At 35.2% G+C, this 25,182-nt stretch overlaps 1 protein-coding gene across 3 annotated transcripts in view; it reads right to left on the reverse strand.

Annotated features, from left to right (window-relative positions):
* The window catches only part of LOC120422617 (FK506-binding protein 2), a 53,221-nt gene extending 30,097 nt beyond the window's left edge, over positions 1-23,124 (reverse strand). The window contains exons 1-2 of one of the 3 annotated variants that reach the window (XM_052708118.1): positions 22,966-23,124; positions 14,708-14,885 (exon numbers count right to left, since the gene is read on the reverse strand). In XM_052708118.1, the coding sequence (XP_052564078.1) occupies positions 14,708-14,883 (176 nt within the window). In that variant the 5' untranslated portion in view covers positions 14,884-14,885; positions 22,966-23,124. Of the gene's footprint in view, positions 1-14,707; positions 14,886-22,119; positions 22,355-22,943 lie in introns of those variants that run through there. The other 2 variants (XM_039586111.2, XM_052708119.1) reach the window with 2 other exon arrangements.
* Positions 23,125-25,182: the final 2,058 nt, after the last annotated feature.

The following is a 25,182-nucleotide window of genomic DNA, read 5'->3' on the forward strand; positions in this document are numbered from 1 at the left end:
TTGCCATATTATTTGTTTAAAAAAAAACATGATAAATACAATCGTAAAAAATGAGAAACTCTAGAATTTTCAGTAATTGAACCTTATTTCAAATGTTAAAATGCCAACCAGATACAAACTCACACCTCGACACAGTCCCAGCCACCTCCGTCAGCATTGTGGCACTGGAGCAGCTTCCCGGTTGGCGCTAACCAAATAACAATAACAATACAATTGGATAAATCAGATATTCATGTGAAAAATCTAAAATGTATGATACGCTTGTCTCATTTTCATATAAAAATAAAAATACATGGAGCAGACACAACACACGAACATAACCCTCGACCGGGTGTAAACTACTGCCGTAACACGTGTTTACACGTGGGGAAAAATCTTCTAAGCCCCGCACAAGAAGTTGCACCGACGATTGTTTTCCTTCTTTCAGAGCCACTTCCGTTCCGTTGTTGATCGCGCAATTCCGATGCAAGTGCTCTCGGTGTGCGAAACATGTGCTTTAAAGCTCGTTTCGCAACAGACTTGCGGGTCGTGCTTTGCGCTTTTATGCTCCACGTTACGGAGGCAGAGGCGGTTGATGTCTCATTCAAATGGACTCTCCCCGGAGAGGTTGTGGGTCATTTTGGATTCCGGGCACGGAAAATCCTCCGACACATCCGCGTTTGGTTCGATTTTCGATATTTGCCACCATGTAGTACTGCCTCCTTCCCCGCCCATTTCTTGGGGAGAGGTTTGAACCCATCTGGTTGAAACTGCCTTCGGTGGTGCATAATTTATGACACTTCGTGGCCACTGCAGCGAAAAGTTCGATTTCTTGAGGGGAAGCATCTTGGGCTCAATCAATGTAAAAGGGTTGCCGGCCAGAGGGTTCATCATTTTGAGCAATCGTTTCGGGATCGATGGGTTCACTTGATTTTGGCATGGTGATTCGTCTTCAGACCCCTTACTCTGTGGAATTAAACGTTCCAAGAAAATTACAGCTTCTTCTTCAAGTTAAACTCTTTCGTGAGAATCCCCCATTCAGCGGGTTAAAACCACCTGAGGTGCACTTTTGCGGCGTGAATGGTCAGCTAGTTATCCCATTTGCCACCACCTTAGCAAAAAGTGCCAGAAGTGGCAACAAGTGGCCACTTGGAGAACATAATCAGCGTAAATCTTGTCGCGGTCGCAAAATGCTTTGCTGCATCATCACAGAGTACAACCAACGAGAGGGTGTCGTCGGTCGTGCATCGTCGTTGTTATCGTGGATAAGTCTTTGCTATGCATCACCCAGCGTGGTTGTTGTTACGTAACGATGCTATCGCACGCTTTGCGAGCGTGGTGTCTTGTTCAATGAAACTTAAGCTGGAGATTTTAATACGTTGAAGGTTTATCATCACTTTGAGTATTTAAATAACTATTCTAGTCAAAAGTTATTAAGGCCACTGCAAATTTTATTTAAAGTTTTTGTTTTACCCCATCCTTCTAAATTTGCTTAAAAAATCACGAGACAAAAAAAATGACTGAAATTGAAAGTTTAATTGATAGAATAAACTTGTCGATTGTAAACTTTTTAAGAACTTATAATACTTATTTATTTATTTTTATTCAAATAAAGACATTTTAAGCCTTTTACAAATTTTGAACTGTGGAACCACGTAAAAAAAATGAAGACGTAAAAAAAATTAAAAAAAAACTTTTTTCTTAATTTCATTAATATTTTGAAATTTTTTTGATTGTAGCATAACTATGCATTATGTAATACTTTTCACCTATCATTTTCAAAATCCAGGCTTGAAATTAGAAATTAAGTTTTTTTTTTATAAATTCAAATGTACAAAACCGCAAAAAAGATTTGCGAAAAAACTTAATTAGATATTTTAAAAACTAATAATTGCAAAACATTTTTCAACTTCATTTTTCGATGTTAAATCAAATTTGCAATCAAAAAGTACTGTAGTGAAATTTCGATAAAGTGCATCGTTTTCAAGTTATAGCCATTTTTAGGTAACTTTTTTGAAAATAGTTGTAATTTTTCATTTTTTTAACACATGTCCCCTAAAATATAAAAAAAAGTCCTTATTTTATACACAACTTTGCCGAAGACACCAAATCAACCAAAAAATTTCTTCAAAATATACAGATTTTATAATTTTCATGCATCATTTATGTATGGACAACTGCCGAATTTGTATGGAAAATTATATGGACAAACTAATGATGCAAAATGGCTTCTTTGGGCATACCGAAGGCACCAAAAAAGTTTCAGCCGGATTCAAAAATACAAAAATTAAATTAAAAAAAAGACCGATTTCGTAGAGAACTGCTCAAGAGAAAAATTTAAATACTCTTGCAAATTCACGTCTTTTTACTAAACATATAACACAGTAAAGAAATTGTTAAAAAATTGTAATTTGCTCTAAAGTAAAATATTATAGTATATTTTTTCAATTAAGTTTATGAATATACTTTTGGTGCAAAAAAATAAGTTCTTTTTTATTTTTTAAGACTGCATTTTTGTCATATGCCCTAATAAGGTAAAAAAACCAAAAACAAATTAGAGCGTCCATTTAGTGTTTCCCGGGAAAAATCACAAAATTTTTCAAATCATTCGTGGAATAAAAGTTAAATACTTTTAATTTAACTTTTAAAACTTTTTCCTGTAAAAAAAAAATTCTCTTATACCATAAGAATTGCATAAAACAAAAAAAAAATAAAAACAGTAAGTCCATCCATGGAATTCCCGGACAAAAATCTCTTTTTTTTTCCAAATTTCCAAAAATAATGAAAATTTTTGTCAGGAAATTCATATTTGGTTATAAAAAAGATAACAGTTGAATACTTAGCAATCGATAAGAACTTTGTAACATAAACTTTTTTATTCGGCATATGAGCAACTCTCTACGAAATCGGCCGATTTCGAGCATTTTTATTTTTTGTATTTTTTTATTTGGCTCAAACTTTGTGGGGGCCTTCCTTATGATAAAATAAGCTATTTTGCGTCATTGGTTCACCCATACAAGTCTCCATACAATTTTGGCTGTTGTCCATACAAAAATGGTATGTAAATATTCAAACAGCTGTAACTTTTGAGTGAATTTTCTGATCAATTTGGTATCTTCGGCAAAGTTGTAGGTATTGTTGAGGACTATTGAGAAAAAAATAGGTACACGGAAAAAAAAATTGCAGAATTTTTAATCAACTTTTTATTCTCTGAAACTCAATTTCCCAAAATACGTACACCCAACCGGCGGTCGCATGATTGTGATGCATGGCGGCATGAAAGTATATCAGAATCTGCATGAAAACTGTCCTCATGCATTTTTTGCGATATAGGGGTATGACATTTTTGCCCGTTACCGACAATTATCGACATTACCGACGGCAGATTGATTGTATTGCAGAAAAAAAATCTTAACAGAACGAGGATTGAACCATCAACTTCTAGGTTGCTAATCCGACACGCTACCACCGCGCCATGGACGCTTGATGAATGGTGAGGAACAGAGCGCGAACATAATGTTCTCTCTATAGTGTTGCTCGAAGACGCGCCAGCATTCTATGTGTTGGTGAGAACTGCAGATCGCTGACGTGTTTACACGCGGGCAAAAATGCTCTATGGGCTTGCTGCAAAAAATGTAATAAAATATAACATTTTCTGCAGCAAATCCACTGTTGCAGATTTTGAGATATATTTTTCGTTTGGGTGTATTTTGTGATTTTCGAGATTTTTTGATATGTTTTAGGAGACACAGATCCGCAACTTTTGAGCCATAGAGAAACATGGTCAAAAATCTGCCGCCGAGTCATGAATTTTTGAAAAAAATAGTGATTTATGGAAAAAAATCGAAGTTTTATGCAAAAACAAATTTGACCTTATTTTTTAATGCAAAATTGAATTGGCAATTGAAAACTACATTACAGTTTTTTTTTTATAAAGGGCTCCGTTTTCAAGATATAGCTACCAAAAGTTTAATTTCAGCGAAATATTTGCAGTTTTTCGATTTTTAAAAATAGTGACCATAAGTGACTATTTCTAAAAATATTTTGTCTGAAAAGTTCAGAATATTTGCTATAAAATTGTCTAAGAGACATTGAAGATTGGACCTCGGGTTGCTGAGATAGAACCGCTTTAAGAAAAAGAAACACGAAAATTGAAGTTTTCTAAGTCTCACCAAAACAACCCACAATTTTCTAATGTCGATATCTCAGCAACTAATGATCCGATTTTCAATGTTAAAACATGAAACATTCGTGAAATTTTCCGATCTTTTCGAAATTTTTTAAATCAAGACTAGCATTTTAAATGGGCGTAATATTCAATGTTTGGCCCTTTCTTGATTTAAAAATAAGTCACTAATGAATTACTGAAATGTCAGCACAAAACTCAATTCGAATTCAACGAAGAATGCAATATTTCGCAGCAAAGAAAGCTCAAACTTCAGTCACACAGCCACCACTTCCAACGCAAGATAAGGCCCCAAATCAATCAACCAGATTTGCTGTGCTCGGAAATGCACCCAAATTGCCGCCATGATTTTGGTGCTTTTTTATTAGCGTAATCCATCAAAGGCCGGAAAAGCCTCCACCAACGCCAGCCGAGAAACAACTTTGTCTTTTGACCGCGTAGAGTGCGTTCCCACCAACGCGCGCGTTTTGATCAAGAACACCCCTGGGGGGAGGGCGGCAAAGCCTTACTTTTCCAACCTCCCAGCGGCAATGAAGGCTGCTGCCAAGGCACGTTTATCCAAATCGTGTGGCAGCAGAATAAAAAGACAAGCAAAAAACATTCTGAGATCGGCCCGGGCAATGTGAACATAAGCATTAATAATTAATCAGATTGAAGTTTTGTCCCGGCACTGCTGGAAGGGTCGAATGACGTGGAACATAGAACAACCCCAGCTTTGTCGTCAAACCGTCCCACCAGAGAGACACGATAAAAGAAGACGTCGACGATGGAGAAGTTGTCTCTTCTGCATATCACCTTCTTGGGTGAGGAAGATTTTTCCAAGACGTTCAGCGCTATAAACTCAGGCAAGACGACACACACAAGTCAAAGAGCAAACAACGCCAAGGCATGAAACAATAGCAGCAGCCTAGCATAAGGAAAACATTTATGCTACACAGCATAGTACACTCAGCTTGGACAACTTTTTTTTTTTTGAACACCGAGCAAGGGATGCTGTTGGGAGCTTTGTGGTGAACGGGCTTAAGTGATCGTTTGCCGGAGAGCTACTACAGGCTGGGGGGGTTCCATTACATTTTAAGCGTTATTTCTCCAAGGGAAATTCCTCCTGGTTGTTGGACACTTTTTTTTGTCGCGAACGCGAAAGCTGCAGCATCATGAATTATGGACATGTGCAATGAAAGAAGCATGAGACATTCAGTATTATATCTAGAGGGTGACGAGCGGGAATTCCCGGGAAAAAAATCCCGGGAAATCGACCATTTTTGGACCTCTCGATTCCCGGGAAATTTGGTCGAGACTCCCGGGAAATTTTAATTATATAAATATCGAAGCAAATCGAAGCTAACCAGAAAAAAACATTTGAAAATTTGAAATTGTTTAGAACATTGAATGTTAAATATAAGATGTTCAAGTTCGAATGAACCAATATTGGCATTAATGCTTCTCTTATCTTCTTATTCAGAAAGAAGAAACTTATCAAAAATTCCAATAACTATAATTGAGAGAACTTAAAATAATGTGGATTCTATAATTTACCTTAAAGCATATTTAGCAGTTAGACTCCAGGAAGGAAGTCTAATGTTTTTTAAATATATTTTTTTATTTTTTATTTCTAAGAGGGAAAAGCCTTTTCAAGATCAGTATAAATTCCATATCCTCTTTCAAGCATAGCAATCCTTATAATCTAGTTTTTTTAAATTCTTATTAATTTAATTTCGCCTTCTTTCATGTCAATAAGTCATTTTGTGTTTCGCTTCAACCTCAATATTAAATTATATTTTGGAAGAAAAAAACTTTGGCAATCTTTGTAAAGTTAAGGTACACAAAATGTGAACATTCGGGTTTTCCTGATTACTATTTCTTCAATGAATATTTACAGTTGACCTTAAAAAAAAACAATTTTAAATTCTAGAGTTTTTTTTTATTAGGTGCTATAAACAATATAAACATATGAAAGACAACAGTTTAGGCTGGTACAAATTTTATTTAAAGTTTTTGTCTCCCCCCCCTTCAAAATTGGTCCGAAAAATCAGGGGGCAGAAAAAATATTTTTTCAAAAATCTTCAGAATTTCAATGGAAATTGAAGTGAAATTAGCTGAAATCAATTGAGAATGCATTCCCCTGCATTTAGAATCATTTTTGCATGTTTGGGTTGATTTAAAAATCCTTTGAATTTTTGAAAATTGTCGATGTTTATAATCGCAAAAAATTTTTTTTGCTAAAATTTTTGTTTTCGTCAAATCTGAAATTTTTTGAAAACTAATGATTGCAAAACAACTGAACTAGTGTAAAATGCATTTTAAAACACTTTTTCCATGCAAATGTAGAAACTATGGCTTGTTATTTCAATATTTGTATTTTTTTTATTTTTTTGCCCCCCCCCTCGACCCCGGCCAGAGCCGAGGGACAAAAACTTTGAAAAATATTTGCATCGGCCTTATTGGTCCTTTAAAAAAAACTCTGGAATTGTTGTTTTGAGTCGCTATTTATCAAATTGTAAAAATCCCGATATTGGGAAATTATATTAGCTATTTTTTTACTTCACAAAAATCTAATAATAAGTTCGAACAACAAGTTGTATTTGCAGATTCAGGAAAAAATTAAAAGGTAGATCAAACCTAGTTCCCAAAAATAATGAGGCTACTAATTATCGTTTCATAGAATAAGTATGAATAAATCGTAACTGAATTCATTGAAAAGAAACATATTTATAACTTTTCTTTATACATTATTGGCACTATTGGCATAGTTAAAAACACTCCCGAGTCCCGGGAATTCCCGGGAAATTTCCAAATTCAACTCTCGATTCCCGGGAAATTGGAAATCTCGAGAATCGTCACCCTCTAATTATATCCTTATTCGATTCATTTGCTTGTATTAAAAAAAAAAAAAAAAAACAAATATTATAATCCACCAAAAACTCGTGCCGTGTTGCATTTTAAATGAAAACGCATTTGCGACAACCGGCCAAAGGGATTTCAGGTCAGAATGCGTTTGACACATGTACAAGCCCGACTACCGTAAACATTTGTAATTAGAACTCGGGACTCCGGCAACCAAATTCAACCAAACTTCTGGACAATGCACGTAATGGCCAACCAAACAAAACTTGTTTGTTATTGTTTACATTGCGTGCACTTATTTAATGTCAAACATCAAAACGCGTTTTTCTTGGAACGTCAAAAGCGACGTGCGATAAGATAGCATTAGATTGGATTGGATTATAATTTCTAAATTTTAGTAAAAACTTCAATGTTAAACAAGTGTTTACACTTATATTGCAAATAATAACACAAAAAATGTCTCTGAAAAATTAAAACCATCAGTAGATTTTGTTTCAAATTTTTTTACTTTAATAATTTTTGCACTAATTCCAAATTATATTTTTTAACATTCAGCTAACAAAATTAAAAATTAGTTAGACTCACGCCACGTGGCCCTTTCGCAGCGGTGAGATATTAATTGTGCTCACAATCACCGGAAAACCGCAGAAACTCATAGGGGAAAGTGGGGCAAGTGTAACAAGCTAAGGAAATGCTCGTTATAACCCATTAAAAAGTTAAAAAATCTGTCGGATTTTATTATAATCATCTTATTCTAGGTCTTGACTAAGACTTTGTTAGAACAAGTTTTTAAAAAATCCTGTTTTCTAATGTAAAAAATTGATTTTAAAATTTATGATTTTCCGTACGTTCTACTCAACTAGTGGGGCAAGACGAACAACCCGTTGGGGCAAGAGAAACAATGCATGAAAAAACATGTTAATTTGCTAACAATTGAACTGTTATCACTTAGATACATCAGATTAGAATGTATTTGAAAGGTTTCTTCCATTTTTAGATTAAATAATAATATTTTACTAAAAAATTATCGTTTTTACGAAAAATAATATTACTTAGATGATAATTATTAAATTTTCATAATATCACTATATTTTGTATGGACAATTTTTTTTAACAATTGTTTATCAGTTTTTAAGTACTTTCATGTATTTATTTCCCAATAAAATGTGTTGTTGGAGCAATTCGTAATTTTTTCCATACTAAAAATCCATATGGTACACTTGCCCCACCTGAACAAGATTTTTTAAAAGCTCTCAACGAAAATAATCATCAGTTAAATCATACTTTGTAATAGGTGCATGTCATTGGTAGGGACACTACTGATCTAGGAAAAATAGCATTTTGGTAAAATGAGCCTTAAAACGAACCCTAAGCCTTATTTTGTACTATCCAAATATTATAAGAAAACAAAGGTTTTGAAAAAAAACTTCATTAAATCTTATGCCCCGTGGCGTTTACGTCGTTTTGGCGGTTATGTGGTAGTAGAATCAGCTAATTGCATTGCTAGCAACAATTCCTCATACTAGAAATAATCAAAATTGTAAAAATTACGGCTGTACGAGCGATTGTTCCTCTTGTCCCATATGGTCGTCTTGCCCCACCTTCCCCTACACTGCCGCAGTTGTCGGCTGATGAACACCAGGTTTATCAATGGGAAAACAAGAAATGAATCTATTTTGGAGTATAGCTGTGCGCTCATCATATCGGTGTGCAGTCCGGAACGATAAATGTTGGTGTATCCACTCGTTTGTGTTCGTTTTCATTCATACCCTGTAATTGAATTGTTGTTACTCATTGAGACAAACCTCGAAAAGAAAGGTTCTGTCACGTGAGTCTAAAAACGTCGTAACCGAAGCTTGAAGGCAGGAGAAAGGATTTCTCCGAAATGGCACCCAACGACAACCAGTCCGTCAGAGCGAAAGAGAAGAAAGTGCGGTAATAGTCGTCGCAAGCAATTAAAAGTGGTATTCAAAAACGTTAAATTGAGCGTATTATATCGGCTTAGCTGTCAAACGCACACTGCAAGAGGGTTAAATTGAAACCAAAACGCTAGGTAGGTAGATTTGGATTTCTCCTGCGTTCGTGGCTGTTGCTTGGAGCTCACCTGGAGGCGCTAATAACACTTGCTATGCACGTGTGTCAACTTGAAAAACGTTGGAATTAGAGCGGTGGGGTTTTTTTCGGGGAAAAGGAGTGACAAGTGGTTTGGCGCAAAAACAAGCATATCATATTTCGGTCAAACTTAAAGGTGTATTTTGAAAATATCTCAGCTTGTGAGCGACATTTATTATACTGAATTTCACAACGAAAAAATCTAATCAAGACCTGAAAGTTTGTGATGCAGTGCTTAAAACAAGTTCAAATAAATTATTTGAATAGAACTTTTTATTTCAATTAATACTATGGAATCCGAAACGTGACTTGTTTGATTTCTCTCAGCATTGCGTTTGTCAAACTTCGTTTTCACAATTTATCCGATGCAACGATATCTCCAGATTGGCTTAAATTTGGGGTGACGATTCTCAAGATATATCCCGTGTGCATGACGAAGACCAATTTTGAAATTTAGCTTTTTTATTTCAAAAAAATACGATGTATTATTAAAAAAAAACACATGAAAATATGTTTTACTTCTTTTAAAATATTTTTTTTTATAAATCGGCCTTCGCCATGCACACTAGGGTGCCAATAAAAAAAATTCGACCTTATAGATACTCCCTGATACGATTCCTTAGGCAAAAATAAGTAACTGTGAAAATTTGGAGCGAAATCGGTTATGGTCTAAGGGTCGCTATAGATCGTTAAAAGATGGTGAAAAACTTTTCATACAAAAACGACTTTTTTAAATCACTAATAACTCGTCAGGGTTATCTCGGATCGTTTTGCGGTCTTGGACAAAGTTTTTTGTCATAAAATTTTACTAAATAATCTCACACTTGAAAATGATCCGACACATTTAACGCCACCTTTTGGTGAAATTTTGAAATGTTTGCTTTTCCCATACTTTTTTGATTTTTTTCCCCATACAAACTTCCACGACCAATAGCGACCCTCAACCTTAACCGAGTTCGCTCAAATTTGGCGCAGTTTCCTATTTTTACCTAAAGAATTCGAAAAAAAAATCATTTTTTCATGTCACCCTAATGCACACGGGACTGGTATAACGTCTTCACCAAAATTTTGAGCCGATTGGTCAAAGTCAATTTGTTGAGATATCGAGGCACCTGTTTTTTTGAATGGTCTGAGGAGCCACCCTAGCACGGTGTATTTTTTAGAACAAACTAATGATAAAAAATTCGGTATGTCTGATATTTGGCACCGTGAAAGACGGGCTCTTTCCCGTCATTTTGCGGTATATACCGAAATATTTCGTCGGGGGGTCTAGTGCAACTTTTCTTTTTGAAGATTATTTTTCGATTTTATGGGATATTTGTTCAAAAAAGTCACAGAAAATCGGTGCATTTATGTTGATATCATTCAAACTTCTTATGAATATGCCTTTGGGATTCTAACCAACTATATTTGACCAATATTTGACCTCCAATAAAAAAAAAATTCGAACCAAATTTACCAGATTTCTAGCTTTCTTTGAAATAACCCCAAAATCCAAGCTGGAAACCCCGATACGACCGAAAGTAAATCTTTTCTTTGTACAATTTGTCATGAAATAACAGTAACACATTTCCCGGATAGAGATTTGAGCATTAAACAATGCAAAACAAAGATTATTTATTTAATAAGCTGTTTATTACCCAATAGGTTCCGAAAATTATTTTTTCAATCCTCTGCCACATAACACCATTACATTTTTAAACATTTTAGAATCAATCATATTGTAGAAAACAGTTTTCTGAAAAAGTTCCATAAAAAAGTATCACTTTTGGTGCAATATAAGCAGAGATATGCCCAATTTTCTGAAATAAATAGTGCCTTTCTCCAAAATTTTCTTAATTTAATTGCCTTTCACATGATGGGCATTGCCTACTAAGATATTTTTTATGATGATTATATGTTATTAAAACGTAAAAATTATAACAAGTTTTGACGAAATTAATGAAATTATTCTATACATTCATTACAAAACTCAGTAGGCAGTGCCCATCGTGTGAAAGGCAATTAAATTAAGAAAATGTTGGAGAAAGGCACTATTTATTTCAGGAAATTGGGCATATCTCTGCTTACATTGAACCAAAAGTGATACATTTTTATGGAACTTGTTCAGAAAACTGTTTTCTACAATGTGATTGATTCTAAAATGTTTTAAAATGTAATGGTGTTATGTAGCAGAGGATTGAAAAAATAATTTTCGGAACCTATTGGGTAATAAACATGTGGGTCTCGTGGCGCAGGGGTAGCGGCTTCGGCTGCCGATCCCGATGATGCTATGAGACGCGGGTTCGATTCCCGCCTTATCCACTGAGCTTCTATCGGATGGTGAAGTAAAACGTCGGTCCCGGTTTCTCCTGTCTCGTCAGAGGCGCTGGAGCAGAAATCCCACGTTAGAGGGAAGGCCATGCCCCGGGGGGCGTAGTGCCAATAGTTTCGTTTTTTTTTTTTTTTTGGGTAATAAACAGCTTATTAAATAAATAATCTATGTTTTGCTTTGTTTAATGCTCAAATTTCTATCCGGGCAATGTGTTACTGTTAATTCATGACAAATTGTACAAAGAAAAGATTTACTTTCGGTCGTATCGGGGTTTCCAGCTTGGATTTTGGGGTTATTACAAAGAAAGCTAGAAATCTGGCAAATTTGGTTCGATTTTTTTTATTGGAGGTCAAATATAGTTGGATAGAGTCCCCAAGGCATATTCATAAGAAGTTTGAGGGATATCAACATGAATGCACCGATTTCCTGTGACTTTTTTTGAACAAATATCCCATAAAATCGAAGAATAATCTTCAAAAAAAAAAGTTGCACTAGACCCCCCGACGAAATATTTCGGTATATACCGCAAAATGACGGGAAAGAGCCCTTCTTTCACGGTGCCAAATATCAGACATTCCGAATTTTTTATCATTGAGGTCTCGAAAAAATACACCGTGCTAGGCGAGTGGTAACGACCGTTTGCATTGTTGTTCGAATTCTTCGTGTGTTATCATTTCAAATGGGTAAGCTTTCAATTCATCTCATCTCTTATTGGATGAATTCTATCAGTCGCCCAGGCTATTTTTAGCGGGGTATTTTTAGATTCAATTTCAAATGCGCTAGCAATCTTTCATGCAATCTTGTTTTTAGTTCTGATATTCAACTTGCATTCAATTTGACTCTTTGTCCGATTCTTGGATTCAACTATATCAGTCTAAGTTCTCCTTAAGCTACCAATGCTCCACGGTAAAGTGGAAAGCTTTTTTGCTTGCCAATCCTAAGGACAGGGGATCGAACCTTGCCGTGAGCTCCATGTTTTTTCATAAATTTCAAATTCAATGAGTCCAGAACTTTCTCGTTGGGAGCAGATGGGTATCGAACCCATGACCATTCGCTTATAAAGCGAACACTGAACCATTCAGCCACGACCGCTTCAGAATTGTGTTGTTGTATGAACACTCCGTGCTCAAACTCAATCCCATTCAATGAAACATCTCTGCGGTAAACTTTACGCAGTAGGGCTGGCCGCTTGTATGCAATGTTCAATACATTCTAATACAATGGCGCACTACAAATATTAGTAAATGGCAAGAAGAGTGCTAGGCGTAATCCAACCTAAGGCACTTTCCAGGATCCTTTCGAAAGATTGGCAGTGTTAGGGTTTGATTAGATTAGATTAGTAATTAAAGGGAGTGCACAGACAAACAGACATATACCATTGAACATTTCTATCAAAAATCTATCCATCACTCCTCTCTAGGGCTATCTAATTGTGAAATTGTAACCTATTTAGAATCCCAAGTAACATTTTTTTCCAGGAGTTCTACAAGAGCTCTTCAAGATAGCTACAGCATAGCAATTTGGACCGCGGTAGGATAAAATTCTCTTCAAAACTTCTTCAGGAGTTTGGAAGAGTACTTGAAGAGAGTTTTATCCTACCGCGGTCCAAACTGCTATGCTGTAGCTATCTTGAAGAGACCTTGTAGAACTCCTGGAAAAAAATGTTACTTGGGATGTTTGGCAGAGTACGTGCAAAAAATTTACTTTCGGTAATTCAAATTTGCTGTGGTGTGTTTCTTTTTGTATTCTATTTGAATTTAAACAGTCAAATCCTTGATAGATAGATTTTAAAAGAGGTTTGTTTGGGGTGAAAAAATCGAATTTAAATTAGAAATGGAGGATTCCTTTTAAAATTTACCTTAAGCTCAAATTTAAATTAATATTTTATTTTATTCATCCGGATGCGTGCACTTAAATTACACACACAATTTATCAACACGTGTTAAAACTATTTAATTCCTTCCTCAACTGCCCTTAAAGCAATAAATCATCAGCTGTTTGTTTGGCACTCTTTTTACCCACTCAACAGCAAACAATAGCGGCTTGTAGTGTTGCATGTTGCGGTGCGGCACTTTGAAACACTGATGGCCTGTGAGTGGAAAATGAATGGGAAAACACCCGGACCCGGCCACAAAACATAACCAAAGCCACCACAACGACAACAATGGCCGAGGAGCTCTCGTCAGCTATCTTGGAGCTCAATCATGTGCGAACACAAAAACAGTGTTGAGGTTGTGCGTTCCGTTCGGTGCTGCACCTGGGAGGTAGGCCACCAGCACAACATTTGGGGTCAAAATTACATTTTGTTTGAATAAATAGCTGATCAAAAATAGCTTCTTAACAATTTTAAATTTGAGAACCTAATTTCTCCGCATAATTCTCCCTTGACCAGACAACAATATTGAAAATCAATGCCAACAAGTGATTACACGGTACGTACCCTCCCAGTGTCCGGAACCATGTCGGGCCGAGGCCAATAAACCAGACAACATACCCCTCAGACGGTCGGCCAAAGCCATTCTGGTAGTACGCAATGCGGTGTGTCCTCGCTATTGAACCCTTGCTGCAAAACCACTTCAAAAAGGGGAGGGTGCTTATTGAGAGCTGGATAATTTATTGTAGCTTGGGAAATATATTGCCCGTACGTTGTCGTCGAGCGTTGATAACCGGGGTTTTTATTTTGGTGGTATAAAATGCGTTGCAACTTTGAAGAGGTCATTTTAAAAAGCTTCTGTCGCAACCAATCGAGCTAATATTTGGGATTCCGGCTCAGTACATAAGGAGTTCTGACTCATTTTGATACATCCTTAAATAGAAGCTTTTGAAACTGACACAAATAAATCATTTTTTTATTACTTCAAATAAACAACACAGCAACACTAGTCAAGCCTGTAATCAGGTCACGAAAATCCCGACCCAGCTAGTACCACCAGTCACAATATTATCAGAATCATTTTCGGGGCCGATTTACACCACATCAACAACGGCCTACATTATTTGCCATACAATTAGCGGCATATGGGCCGTTTCTGTCACCCCCTCCCAAAAATCCACATTTTGGCAACCCATTAGCCGCGGCGGCAATGTCGAATCGAGATATCGAAAAACTGATAAGCTACTGACAGTCCTCCTGGTTCCAGGCGATGATTTTAGGAACCCATTTTGTCGGTCATGAAAATGAGGCCTCTCTCCAAAGGAACCCTGCGGCCAGGTTGCGTCCCACTAAATCACTGACCTCTCCCCGTTTGACCCCATTTTGCAGTCGAACCTACCTGGAATCGAACTTGGTGCCGTCGGTGAGCTTGCCGGTGTAGTGCATCGTCAGCATGTCGCCGTTTTTGGTTTTGGTGGTGCATCCATCGGGCACCGACACCACGTCGACCTTCAGCTTTGACTCGCAGATTGCGACCGCCACCAGGGCGGACAGGACGACCAGTTTGGAAATCATTGCTGGAAAGAACAAAAAAAAAATGATTAGAGCTGCGGCACGCAGTGAACTTTGCAACCTGTTGCAATCAATAGGTAGTAGAGTAGAGAGGTGAATTATGCAATTTTACAGCTGCTGATAAGGTGTGCAGTTCAATGTTGCAATTCAGATTATCTTCAGCAGAAACACCGTAACGGAAAGACTGTATTTTAAGATGTACGCAACACATCAGTCACATCTTCTAATTCCAATTTTGTTGCATTCTGCAATCCATTGTTTAAACAATTCGATTGCAAAACTAGTTTTGCTTTGATGTAAATAGTTGTTTACAACATAGTGCGATATTTGAATAAAAAAATACATCAATCGTTTACGTAGTTTTGAAGATTTTCATATTTCTGTAAAAAAAAAATCTCTGTACACCAGATTCCGCTTGATGGGCTATGTTAAGCACTCTACATAAATAAAAATATAGAAAAGAGTATGTACCAAAATGTAGCTGATTTTGGGCAGGGATTGTGTATCATTGAAAGTTATAAGCCGATTTAGTCTATGCGGTTATAATAGGACACGTTTTATGGATTGTTATCTTCGAATTGACTAATTTCAGATGGTTTTACACCAGATATAATTTAGATTTGTTTTGAACAAAGCACTTAATAACAATTGAATCTCTAATTCAGAAAATAGCTTAGAAAGAGAAAATGACTGTAGATTATTTTTTTTAGCATTTTTTTGCGCTCTTTAGTATCTCTCGTACTTTGAGTAACTCTCTAGAATTTCGATTGTTTTTCGAGATTTTTAATTTGTTTTTTTTTTAATTTTGTCTAAGCTATCCCTATGTCAAAAGAAACCATACAACTTGCGCGCTGGTCATACAAAAAGGAAATGTGTATATTTGTTCCTTTAGAAGGAATTTTCTGCACGATTTGTTGTATTGGTTAAAGTTGAAGGTTATTATTAAGACTTTTCAGGATAAAATGAGCACACGGAAAAAGACACGATTTTTTTATATGACTTTGACTTTTAATGACCAAAACATTTTTTTTTTTTCATGGGACCAAAAAAGGCATTTGTTATGGTAGAGTTGAGTATGGTGTAAAATCTAGTACTGGAGAAATAATTATATTTATTTTGCGATTTTCTACAATATTGGAGAACAACCTTCTGAAATTTGTTTTTTGCTAAAATTTGAAATCGAAAATGACTTCACACATTTTTTGATAAAATGCTCCATATTCAGTTGATATTTTTTTTCGAAAAATGTTCAGTTTTTTGCAGTTTTGATACTTTATGAAGGAAAAAAACAATTTCAAACATATTTTTGAAGAGCTGAGAAAATTATCAGAAAATTCAATTTTTGACATTGTTGACGGCTGGTCAGTTGCTGAGAAACAGCCACTAAAAACTAAAAGTTCGTAAAAATAAGTTTATTTAAGTTGCAAGATATTTATCGTATTTTGAAAAATGAGACGACGAAGTTGACTTTATAGCTGTCGGCCACCATTGCTAGTACCAACCACTAGTGTCTTCCTTTTTATCTACAAGGACTTCGCCGCCCTGGGCTCCTAAGTGTATGAAAGTATGGCACGGAGCGACGGCGCCGAATACCCATATTAACACAAGGAATTTTAGATCGCCCGCCGCGGGATTCGCACCAGCGACCTCTGGATTGTGAGTCCAGTGCGCGGTCCGATTGATCCACACGGGCGGGACCTAGGAGCTAACCTCATTTTTCAACTTGCGATATCTAGTAAGTTAGATTTTCATTATCAAAATACCGTGACTTTGATAGGATTGATTTTTTTCGCAAAATGAAGAGTACAAATTGTATACGTACGGAATGCTATGGAATCATACTGACCATGGTAGAGAAGTGTTTAAAGTACTTCATGAAGAATTTTTCATAAAATTTTATAATATTGGATAGTTAGTTGACTATAATAAAAAAATTATTTTAATATTCTCAAAGTGTCATGATTTTCTTAATGAACATGATTTCGAATTGGAAAACGGAATGCATTTTCGGATTCATTGTACAATTTTCCACTTGTAGGTGGTTAAATTAGTTTGTAAATAATAAATATGATGTGTTTTTGAAATATAAATAAAAAAAATCTTCAAATTTATAGGCATTTTCAATAAAACAAATTTCATATAAAATGTAAAAACTTTTGATTCGTGCCTCGAATTCAGTTTAAAATGCAATATGAATCGATAATTTTATAAACAAAACTATAAATACAAAGAGACGAGTTGTTCCTTTTAATTAAAAGGAACAACTCGTATCTTTGTATTCACAGTAATGCATTCTGCTAAAACGCTCAACCAAACCGCAAAACAAAACTAGTTTCAACGAATTTCAGAAAAAAAATTGACTTTTCTACAATTTTACCAAAAATTATATATATTTTGTTTAAAAGCATAACACAGTTAACTAAATATAAACATTTATTTTTTTCTTAGAAACTATATTAGCAACCCGTGTGAATCAAAGAGGGTATTTTTCAAAATTCAAAAGGGTAATATTGACTTTAAATTTTGTTCCGTTATTTTATATTACAAACTCATTCATTTTATCAGCCATGCTCCAATAACTTAGAAAAGAAGTTTGTTATTCAACAAAAAAATACTGCAGGTAACATAGTTGAAATAAAAATCAAATGAAAAATGGTGAATGAATCGAAAAGTAAAATTAATCAAAATCTGAAAACTGTTTCCTAGTATTTGGAAAATGTTGTCCTGACTCTTCTTCGATTACACAACTCGACATTTTTTAGGTTGATGTCAGTAAACGCTTTAATTTTATCAAGGTATGATAAATTTGAACAAGCTCCAGTCGACAAAATTGAATTTTGGTGGATTCCCTGCCAATAAATAAAATTGTGAATTTGGGTATGAATTTAATGAAGAAACAACAACAACAACCATGCGCACCCACTAATTTCACTAAAAATCAATTCTGTCGATTTGAGGGTGTTTAGGGAACTCAAATCTATCATACCTTGACGAAACTCAAGCGTTTACTGATATCAACTTCAAAAATGTCGAGTTGTGTTTACGTATATATTTTTCAGCTGAAGATGTTGATACGTTCAAAATTTCGTTTCAAAGAGACTTTTATGTAAGAAAAGGCAAATACTGAACACATACACACACAAACTCACACGCTCACACACACAAATTGTTTTTTATGAGTTTAGGCTTATTTATCAATATTCTGTTATTCAATGAAGTTAAATGAATCCAAACATAAAATTTTATTTTCAGAAATTAAATTCATCACATTAAACAGTTGAAATTTGTTCAACTTAATTTCAACCAATTGAGGCTAAAACAACCGTGAAACCAGGTGCATTCAACAGCCATCTAGTTGATACAGAAAGTGCAAATATGTTTTTTTTTCCCACAAACCTCGGGGGTTTCCCATCCGCATAGTTTTATGGCATGAAAAGTGTGCTGTTTGGGTCTTGAGGACAGAGCAAACCAGCAGCCACCAGCAATCCCACCAGACGAATCGAACCGGATCGTCCACTTTGCGAATTCTTCGTGAAGTTTGAAATAGGGTAGCTGGTGATTTTTTTGGCCGTTTCTTATCATTTATTAACTTTCGAGTTTTTCACGTTGTTGCCGATATAAAAAAAAAAAACAATTTTCACACAAACAGCTCTCTGCACTCAGTAAATAAAAATGCTTCTAAATGGTGGTCGTTGTTAGCAGGAGCTTTTGGCATGGGTTTGCAGCAACCAAACTGGTTTTGCAGCGAAACAGTTGGCTGTCATCGTCTTCGATTCAATTGAGGGAAAATTTCGAAATAGCTAGCGAAAGTTAAGCCCCGGGAAGCAAGTCTCCACAGGGGTGTGGAAAGCTACAAATAGCCAAATTAATCGCTAATTTACAAATTTGAGAATTTTTACACAAATTCTGCAGACGAGTAGTATAACAATTTCAAAATTGCTGTAAATGACGCACTTCGAACAATTTTTCTTTTAAAACCGCGAAATTTCACATATTATCCCTTCAAATAAGTGCCTTTACCAAAGTGAGAGAAAGTTTCGATGACTGTAATTATTTCATCACCAGCGGCGTAAGATGCTAATAGAGGCGAAAGGTTTCATTTTTTCCCTTCACTCTAACGTCGAAACGAATTCACATTCGTAACATATTGAAAGATTGGTTTTTCCGCTGTCCAAAAATATCTTTCCTCAAACTATACGCCAGCAGTAATTGATCCCTTCCGCAAACAACCGTAGCCAGAGCTTGTGCAACACCCTTAACTCGCAGAAAATCTGTGCAATTTTTTTGAAGCAGCTTCCTTTTGCCAACATTCAAGTTTTTTTTGTGCAAAGATCATGGAAGGAATCACAAGTTTGGTGTCCGGAACAATATTTTCACCATGATTTACTGCAAATGTTTCGCTGAAGACCCAACGTTTTTCCTTAAAATTATCAAAATTTTCCATTAAAAACATGCATGCGATTTAGTTTACAGAGAATAGAACATAGAAAAATATTTTTGTTGGAAATTTTTCGCCTTTGAAAATGTAAGGAAATGTAAAAAAATTCCAATAATTTTACAAAACAATGAAGCGTTGTTTGTAAAGTGACAAGCTCTCCAACATTTCTTTTTATCGCTACAATAAAATCTTCCAAAATTGGAGCAACATTCAAAAAGGACGAATAAGCATTTCGATTGCTGGAACTAATTAAAAAAATCCAAGACAACAGATACCCATTTTTCAAAACTTAGTTTGTCAGATGGTCAAATGTTGCTTCAGAAAATAGAGAAGGTCAAAATTGTAACCATTTGTAACAAATATTAAAAATATGTGATTCTTTTAACGTGAAAGTCTCAAAATCTGGATGAAATTATCATGTTCAAACCTAATTTTTTTCTTTAGGTATATTTTATACATATTTTTAGGGCATCGACTGCCAATTTTTTTGATTAGAAATTAAACAACTTTTGTCTATTGACTAAAAAAACTTGTCGTTTCAAAAGTTAATCAGCTATCTTGATTGGAAAAAGCAGTCGTACATCTCTTATCATTATTTTGACGGTGAGTTTGTGTCTCTCAAAACAGTATTTCTCGTATTTTAATCTTTTCTATTGTTTTGTTTTGTTTTAGACGAAGCACTTGATATCAGTTGACACTCAAATCCTAAATTTATCTTGGATTGAAAATTTACAATCAATCATTTTTATTTGCTTTATTTGTTCACTCTCATTGTTGAAAAAATATACTTTATTTTTACATTTGATAGCCAACAATAAGTTTGAGAACTAGAATATTTGATTTTGAGCGTATAACCTACAGCTAAATTCAAGAAAAATAAATAAATAATGTGATGAACTAGGTATCATATTTATATTATGAAAAAAGTTTAATTGAAATTTAATTGCTTTGTAAAACAGACTTAATATGAATATTTTATTTTACTAACTTCTTATTTGTTTTATTTTCAAAAGATCAAAGATTTGTTTTATATATAACTGTCTTTATTTAGGCTCATCTACCAAAGTTTTACGGAGCCGAATAAAAGATCAAAAATAAATTCATGAAAAACTTCATAACTTCAATTTTCTTCACAATAAAGTGTCACATTAATATTAATTGAAAATATTTCCAAAAACACGTTTTTACTTCAACATTTTCCTACTTATTATAAGTTTGGAAATTTTCTATTTTTGGATATATAAATTATAACACTGAATCAACTATATTTTCAAATCGGAATTTTTCAAGAACTGTTTAAAAATGTTTTCCATGTTTGAAAAATATGTATGGCATTTTTTTTCATCGTTTTAGCTCAAAATTTGCTCAAAAAATACAGAAAAATATTGACATTTTAAAAGAAAAACTTGTCAAATCCAAAATAACAATGAATTTATAAAGCAAAAATGTATTTATTACTTTAAGTTTCTTTTTCTGATGTGTGTTCTAAATATTTAAAACTTCAAAAAAAAAAAGATTTAAAAGCCATTTTTTGATTAAAAATCATAATTAAACGTTTTTCAATAAAAAAAAGTAAAATCGATTTTATATGTTATTCAATAGAAATTAAATTTTTCAGCAAAAATTTTGGCCCCCAATTTTTTAAAAAAATTGAAGAGGAGGGAAGGCGGGCAAAAACGTGGAGAACAATAGTGCATCGGCGTTATTTTACTAACTCCTATGCATTTTTTTAAATATCTGCCCCGCAATCTCCAAAATTTTCCCAAAAATTAGTGTCCAAAAAATATATTGCCAAACTTAACTTCAATTGAAAAAAGTCCTAACAGTTTTGGTGATTGGTGACGTTTATTTTATTTCTAATTTAATAAAACTGCATTCATTTTTATACAAATTTTGAGAATCCTCCTTGTTTGATTCTTCAACTTTGTCAATGTTGAGCCAAATCGGTCGCTTTTTATTGTTGAAGTTTATATGGGAAAATTCGAAAAAATGTATAGGAAAACCAAAAAAATCAAAATTCCGCCAAAAGGTGGCGTTAAATGTGTCGGATCATTGTCAAGTGTGAGATTCTTATGTAAAATTTTATGACAAACAACTTTGTCCAAGACCGCAAAACGATCCGAGTTAACCCTGACGAGTTATTAACGATTTAAAGAAGACGTTTTTGCTTCAACCAGCTTCAACGATAAAAAGCGACCCATAACCCTTAACCAATTTAGCTCAAAATTTTCACAGTTATTTATTTTTGCCTAAGAATCGAATCAGGGGGTATCCCTGATGTTAATTTGTTTATTGCCACCCTAATGTAGAATCAAATGGAACATTTTGAGACCTTAAAGCAAATCAGACTATTGAATAAATGATGCATTTTTCCAAAGACCATTTCTGTGACTCTTTAATCTAAAAAAAATGAAAATTGTGATTTAAACAGGAAATATAATTTTTGAATTTCATAAATGACAGGTTATTCAATTGAAGTAACAAATAAAATTTAATGCAAAATGTTTGAAAAACTCCTTTAAAAATAAAAACACTGTAGGAAATATTTATCACAAAATTAACTAAGTTTAAAGAAGGTTTTGTTGTTGTTGAATATTGTTAAACATTTTTTAAAAATCATCGAAATTCGCTTTTATATTACAAGCAATCTACCACAGCAATATTATTTATCACTGAATTTGTCAAAATTTCTTCAAATACATCCAAAGCCAACATTTCTATGCCATTCACTTCCGTTATCCACTTCAACTCCACTCAAAAGCCGCTCGACAACTTCCTCGTGTCTGCGATGCAATACTGACCTTTCGCCTTTCTTTCAACTCAACCAAATCCAAAATAAAAGTCACTCCCAAATCCGGCTTCACTAGACCTTTAAAGCAAAACAATCAATTCAAACGCTACCGGACTGGTATTTATGAAAACTTGCAAAACTGGATCACTACACTGGTCCACTCCAAAAAAACTAAAACCTCCAAGTCCCCACTTTAAGCCACCCTCCTAAAACGCAAACCGTTCGCGACGACACTCCTCCGTAAACTGAACGCGACTCCACCACTCGCAGGCAGAAAGTGGTCGTCGCGAAACTTTCTTCTTCCCTTCTCAAAACCTCCCAAGTCAACACACAGTCAAGTCTAGGGGTACACACATCTGGTTCCCCCCGCCGAGGAGGTCTTTCTCTCTTTCACTCACTCGTAGACCGGCGTCGGCGTGACTTCTTCAGATCGTGGCTGGCTGGCTGGAATGTTCCAGCTTAGACGACACAACCTAAATACAGAGTGGCACCGTCCACGCCGAAGTGCCACGTTGTTCTTTCTTCGTGCCCAATGGTCAGACAGTCCAAACAGCCGATTGTACGTAGAATTACAACACAACCAGAGACGACGTTCTGTACACGGCTTAGTGTTCAAGTACGACGCACACATTTGACCATCTCTCGCGCAATACCACGTCAACCAAAGTCAAGATAAGCGACTTGTGACGAAAAAAAAAACGTCTGCTGTTTCCGTAGTTGTGCATCCAATCGCCGTCGAGTACGTGCACCGAAAACTGTAAATCCGGCTGCCGGCTGAACCGACCGACCTGTGCTGTTTTTGCATAACACACCTCAACCGAACTTCTTGCTGACTTGTAGCTATCAGTAGAGTTACCTTGTACACTGCGATGACCTGATCAGTTGGAACTCCGAATCACCTGGGGGGTTTGACAGACAGATTACTCGACACTCGCGACCAACTACTCCGCGGAACACGTCCAAAGCCGACGAAACGAAACGAACAACTGAGCGGCTGGGAATGAATTCCGTCGGTCCATATATAACCGACGGCGACGGAACCCGACGAAGAGGAACCAGGCACGCGCTGGAGAAGGGGTGACACCGGGCGCGCTGATGATGGTGGTTCATTGGCATTCAACAGGTACCCTCCGAGGGATTCATCGATGGCGTGGAAGACGGGTCCGGAGCTATGAAGTGAGACAGTCGGAGAACCCCTCGAGTTGATGAACTCAGCGGCTGCGTGCTTGAGGTTGCGTGCGCGATGAATGAAACTTCGGCGAATGAAGTTGAAAAGGGAGAAGACTGAAACGAAAGAGATACCCGAGCTGTTCGTTGATGCATGCGTAGCAGAGGGTACGGCGTTGGAGAGTGAATGGAAGGGGTGATGAATGAAAGAGATGAACGGAGCGGTTTGATACGCCTAGTAGCATGCAACAGGTGAGCAGGGTTTTTGGTGATTTCGATGCGGTTTGTGGTGGGAAGCTGATCGAGTGATTACTTCTGAGTAATTTTGTAATTAGGTGTACCAAAAGAAGATTACGTTGAACCGCTGTAAACTTGATACTATAAGTAGACTTGAAATATCTAAATAAAATAAAAACCACGTCAGAATTCATTCAAACTAGCCGTAGATAAATCACCCTCCAACACAATACAACCCGCTAATCAATACAAATGACCGGTTTTCCTCGCAACACTCACGAAGATTTGCAAACTTCCCCAACGGTACCCTCAGGCCAGACTATCGCCAAACAAAAACAAAAGCTGCCATTGGTGACCGGACGATACGCGGACGTGGCCGGGCCGGGCTTTGTTCGATCTTGTTTCACGACCAATTGAGCCTAATCAACCGTGAAACGACGGCACTGACTTGGATCGGTTCGACGGGTGGTGTTTTACAGCCAAACTGATATGGCGTTTAAGTGAAGGGGCACGATCGCGGTGACTTATTCACAAAATGGTATCCCTTAAATTTCCAGTGTAAAATTTACAATCTTCAATCTATGTGCTCATTTTGGATACTTCTTTGATCCTTGTTCTTTGGTCATGGTTATTGGTGATCTCTTGTCTCTTGTCTCTTGTCTCTTGTCTCTTGTCTCTTGTCTCTTGTCTCTTGTCTCTTGTCTCTTGTCTCTTGTCTCTTGTCTCTTGTCTCTTGTCTCTTGTCTCTTGTCTCTTGTCTCTTGTCTCTTGTCTCTTATCTCTTGTCTCTTGTCTCTTGTCTCTTGTCTCTTGTCTCTTGTCTCTTGTCTCTTGTCTCTTGTCTCTTGTCTCTTGTCTCTTGTCTCTTGTCTCTTGTCTCTTGTCTCTTGTCTCTTGTCTCTTGTCTCTTGTCTCTTGTCTCTTGTCTCTTGTCTCACAAAAACAAAAACAAAAACAAAAACAAAAACAAAAACAAAAACAAAAACAAAAACAAAAACAAAAACAAAAACAAAAACAAAAACAAAAACAAAAACAAAAACAAAAACAAAAACAAAAACAAAAACAAAAACAAAAACAAAAACAAAAACAAAAACAAAAACAAAAACAAAAACAAAAACAAAAACAAAAACAAAAACAAAAACAAAAACAAAAACAAAAACAAAAACAAAAACAAAAACAAAAACAAAAACAAAAACAATTTTATGATTTTATGATTTTATGATTTTATGATTTTATGATTTTATGATTTTATGATTTTATGATTTTATGATTTTATGATTTTATGATTTTATGATTTTATGATTTTATGATTTTATGATTTTATGATTTTAAGATTTTAAGATTTTATGATTTTATGATTTTATGATTTTATGATTTTATGATTTTATGATTTTATGATTTTATGATTTTATGATTTTATGATTTTATGATTTTATGATTTTATGATTTTATGATTTTATGATTTTATGATTTTATGATTTTATGATTTTATGATTTTATGATTTTATGATTTTATGATTTTATGATTTTATGATTTTATGATTTTAAAATTTTATGATTTTATGATTTTATGATTTTATGATTTTATGATTTTATGATTTTATGGTTTTTTGATTCAAATTTCAACTTGCTCGTTTTGATGAGCCAAGGCACCTTCAAAGCCACATAC

The sequence above is a fragment of the Culex pipiens genome, chromosome 2, assembly GCF_016801865.2.
Source record: "Culex pipiens pallens isolate TS chromosome 2, TS_CPP_V2, whole genome shotgun sequence".
Classification (NCBI taxonomy): domain Eukaryota; kingdom Metazoa; phylum Arthropoda; class Insecta; order Diptera; family Culicidae; genus Culex; species Culex pipiens.